Source organism: Aplysia californica, unplaced genomic scaffold (genome assembly GCF_000002075.1).
Source record: "Aplysia californica isolate F4 #8 unplaced genomic scaffold, AplCal3.0 scaffold00077, whole genome shotgun sequence".
NCBI classification, from domain to species: domain Eukaryota; kingdom Metazoa; phylum Mollusca; class Gastropoda; order Aplysiida; family Aplysiidae; genus Aplysia; species Aplysia californica.
In genome coordinates, this window is record NW_004797347.1 from 1,147,821 (window position 1) to 1,152,820 (window position 5,000).

General features: G+C 42.5%; 1 protein-coding gene across 1 annotated transcript in view; it reads right to left on the reverse strand.

Annotated features, from left to right (window-relative positions):
- Positions 1–5,000, reverse strand: part of LOC101852837 (extensin-2-like) — a 9,202-nt gene that overhangs the window by 3,580 nt on the left and 622 nt on the right. The window contains exon 2 of the mRNA XM_013080174.1: positions 638–1,202. Within this exon, the coding sequence (XP_012935628.1) occupies positions 638–1,202 (565 nt within the window). The remainder of the gene's footprint in view (positions 1–637; positions 1,203–5,000) is intronic.

The following is a 5,000-nucleotide window of genomic DNA, read 5'->3' on the forward strand; positions in this document are numbered from 1 at the left end:
ACACACACACACACACACACTCGCACACACACACACACATACACTCTCACTCTCTCTCTCTCTCTCTCTCTCTCACACACACACACACACACACACACACACACACACACACACACACACACATATACGTACACATTTACAAACGCATGCACGCATTTTCAAATGAATACAACACCTGAAAACTGATAACAAATGGTAACTGATTATCAATAAAACATCAATGTAAGGTGTATATATATCTCTCTTTCTCTCTCTCTCAATATCTTCATCGTCGGACGTTTCTGAGTTATTATTCTTGCTCTTCCTTTTCTCTGCTTCCAAAATAACCCTCAACAGTTTGTTTTCACGCTTCTTCTTTTCTGCCATCTCTTTCTTTGCTTTTTTCTGCTCCTTCTCTTTCTGTCTCTCTAGTTGTTGCTTCTTTTTTTCTTCTTCTCGTTGCTTTTTCTTTTCTTCATTTTGCCTCTTCTTTTCCTCATTCTGTTGTTTCCTTTCTTCAGCCTCTTTCTTCTTTCTCTTCAATTCCACTTTCTTCCTTGTTTCATCAACCTTTGTCTGTTCCTTTTCTTTCAGCATTTTGATATCCTCCCCACTCATAAATTCGGGCATTTTTCGCGCTTTTCTTTTCCTCTCTGACCTCTTTCTGGTCTCTGGAATCGGGGCTCTGAGGGGGTCTTGTGGGGTCTGAAAAACTGGTTCAGCTGGCCTGGGGGTGGTGAGTTCAGTATAGTAAATCTTCCAACGGTCGAATAGAGGTTCACCTGGGCTGCCATTTTCAACCCTTTTGAAATATCCCTGAAGGGTCGTGGCGTCTACCTGATTACATATCAGGGCGAATTTTTGAAGGGTGTTTCTGAGGGCAGATGTAGGGGATTCTGATGAAGCTGAGGGTGCTGAGGAGACATAGGCTGAGGGTGCTGTGGAGACATAGGCTGAGGGTGCTGTGGAGACATAGGCTGAGGGTGCTGTGGAGACATAGGCTGAGGGTGCTGTGGAGACATAGGTAGAGGGTGCTGAGGAGACATAGGCTGAGGGTCCTGGGGAGACATAGGCTGAGGGTGCTGAGGAGACATAGGCTGAGGGTGCTGGGGAGACATAGGCTGAGGGTGCTGAGGAGACATAGGCAGAGGGTCCTGGGGAGACACAAGCTGAGGCTTCTGGGATGACACAAGCTGGGGGTGCATGGTCAGAAATCGGCAAAACTCAAACAAAACACGTCTCACTGCCGCGTTGGAGGCACTGCCGCGGTCTGGCACATCGACTCTAGATCTAGATCTAGACGTCGGGAAGACGTTGAAGTTTTTACTTTACTTTAAGAATTTATAGATCTACTATAATAATAACTTATTAGATAAGGAACCTGTTGTTAGGGGACTGTACAGTCCCCTGGCGCTGCTTACACGGGGACTACAGTCCCCTAACGCTGCTTACTTGGGGACTGTTACTGTTTTATGACAAAATGAAGGCCGTGTTTTTAGTGGGGTCCCTTAATGGCGAAAATTAGGGGTATGCTTCACTTCATGTTAGAGACGTACTGTAAGGGGCATGTCTCCTAAGACATTTACCTTTCAAATAAGCAAGAGATCCATGATGATTCTTGATGATCCATGACTGCGCTAGCCTACCCATTCGGGGACTGTACAGTCCCCTAGCGCTGCTTACTAGGGGAAATTCGGGGACTGCAGTCCCCTAACGCTGCTTACTCGGGGACTGTTACTAGAATCTAATGTTTTATGACAAAATTAATGCCGTGTTTGGCTCTCGAAAATTAGGGGTATGCTGCACTTCATGTTAAAGACATACTGTAAGGGGCATATGTCTCCTAAGACAATTACCTTTCAAATAAGCCAGGTGTGGCCAGCTGTCAAAGTAGGTCACTATAATTTTTCTCAGTCTACTCACTAGACCACCACATTATATTGTCAACAAATATCCAAATATACAAAAGTAAAACTCAAAATGTAAGATTTCTATATATCATTCACGAATGATAAAATGAAAAATACATTTGGCATAGAAAAATGGCAAAAATAGGGTCTAATAATATTTCATGTAATGAGGTCACGCCAACATACTACTAGGCCAGTAAAATTGACATCGTACCCGGACTTGAAAGATAACAACCAAATTTTTGCGCCAACTTGAACTTTGAGCTGTTAAGTACTACCCAAAAAAATTCAAGCAAAATCGCCCCTGGGGAACATGCTTAGTTTTAACCTAATAAAAGTCAAAGTCAAAAAGGTCAATTTTCGAATTCGTTAAAAGATGTCATTATTTGTTCGGAATGACAGAGATAGTCAAATGAAACACAGAAATACTTTTATTTTTCAAAGTGACTCTATAGTTATCACTTAATTAGCCTTTAAAAATTATAAAAGGTCAAGGTAATTGTCAAGGTCATCTTAAAATAGCTCAAATATGGTCGTGTTTGGTAGCAAATTCAACATCTCAACAAGAAAAACACAGAATTTATGTTGTTTATTCAATTAACTTACATTTAAGTTACCTATTGGCGGTCAAACATGATTGAGATAATAATAATATACGTCTTAAAACTAAAAGATATGGGGAGGTCATATAAACCTAAAAAAATAAATCCATGTTCGAGCATAGCATGCAGCTGGGCTTTTGTATGCCAAGCTTCATGAAAATTCATCGGCATTCTTCGAGACCTGCACGCACTCGGCATACGCGGTCACCTCCCTGCCTTCATTGGCAACTTCCTGAAGAACCGTTCCTTCCAGGTTCGTGTCGGACGCTTTCAGACCCCCACCAACAGGAGGAAAGAGTCCCGCAGGGGAGCATCTTTTCTACTCTCCTATTCGAAATTAAAATAGATTCCATCGTAAAAACCCTCCAAAATAGCATAGACAGCTCGTTATACGTTGACGACTTTTTGATAGGCTGCCGTTCGAAAAATCCTCATCTGAGATCTATGGAAAGGCAGCTGCACAAACTCGAAAAATGTGCAAACAATAACGGTTTTAAGTTCTCTACGTCAAAGACGGTTGCAGTATACTTCTGCCAAACAGGCAGACGTGTGTCGCAGCCGGATTTGACACTATACGGGGAAAGGATTCCCGTCCAGGACCAAGCTCGTTTCCTCGGCGTTATATTCGACAAAAAACTCACATTCATACCACACATCAAAGACCTTCGTGTCAGGTGCCAGAAAGCGCTTAATGCTTTGAAAATTCTATCGCTTCCGGAGTGGGGCGGAAACTCAAAACACCTTCTCCACTTGTACATCTCCTTTGTCCGGTCCAGGCTTGACTACGGCTGTCAAGTCTACGGATCGGCAAAACCACACATCCTGAAAATGCTAGACCCAGTACAAAACCAAGGACTCCGCCTCGTTCTGGGGGCTTTCCGCACTTCTCCGGTGGAGAGCCTCCAGGCCGAGGACAACATTCCACCACAATTCCAAAACAACGAGAAACTCATCAAACCCTTCGGCATCAGAATCCTTGAGGACCTCAAAAACTTACACTTTTCCAAACAAGACATCCAACAATTTCTTTTCCCCGACCTCCCGCTGTGGCACCTCACCAAGGCAAAAGTAGACTTACAGCTGACCACACACAACAAAGAAAGCACAAACACCAAAACTTTTAAAGCAGAATACAAAAAACTAATAGATAAATACCCCGGTGCGGAGCTCATCTTCACGGATGGCTCCAAAAAAGACAATGAAATGGGCGCCGCAGCCCTATCTCCCAACAGTACACACCAGAGGAGACTCCATCCTGAAGCCTCAATTTTCTCTGCGGAGGCCACTGCCATTGACATGGCACTGGACTCTGTAGAAAATTTCCTAACAAATAATTCCTTATCCTTTCTGACTCTCTGTCTTGCATCACCTCACTCACAAACTACACACTCCTACACCCAAAAATAGTTAGGCTACAACAGAAAATTCATACACTTCAGAAACAGGAAAAAACATCGTGTTCGCACGGATACCTAGCCATGTGGGCATCCGAGGAAATGAGCAGGTAGACGACCTGGCGAAGAAAGCCTCATCCCTTCTGTTGGGATCAACGACAAACACTCTCCCACAGACTGACTTTAGAAATAAAGTCAAAAAGTATACCTCCAGTTTGTGGGAGAGCCACTGGAAAAAACAAGAAAATAACAAACTGAATGGTATAAAACCCAAGCTAGAACAGCGAAATCCTTCGGACCTCTCCAGAAGAGACGAAGTCATTTTTACTCGATTGCGCATCGGACACACGGCCCTGACCCACAAATACCTCCTACAGGGAGATGAGAAACCGTTCTGTGTCGGATGCGACACAGATTTTACCATTAGACACATCTTAACCGAATGTCTAGACTTTGGAGAGATCCGAAGGAAATATTATAAATAAATGCAAGAAATTGCAAGACATTTTTTCCATCGTTGGTCCCAACAGAATTTTGAATTTTATTAAGGCCATTGGCCTTTATGGCAAATTATAAAGTGGAATCGTACTATTTAAAATTTTTATTGTTATTTATAAAAGTTGTTTTAAATTGAAAATGTATTTACACCGAATTTTAATATTTTAGTATTTTAAAGTCTAAAAGCTAACCAACCGTGCAGTGAACTATTGTGAATGCAAACAACTTGTGTTTGGCGCGCTCATATGAACTTATGCAGTTGCGAGCGCCGTAAAACCCTGTACTGCTACTACTACTACTACTACTACAAATGTGGGAAGATATAAAGTAAAAATAATAAAATTAGGGCGAAATAAGGCCTTTTCGTGATTTCACATTTGGAACTCCCCACTTCCATTTCTAACCGATTGTTTGAGTAATGGTCATAAGTGTATGACGTCTGCTGTGTATGCGTTTCCTTCTTCTAGTTTGGTTGCTCTGAAGAGCTATAGAGTTTTTCCTACCCTTGTTACTTAAGAACAAGTCTGTTTGCGTTGATTGGTAGAGAGCCAGTCCTCTTCCATCCCATCAGCGTCTTGGGTCAGGCACACTCAATGTGTAAACTAGAAGATACTGAG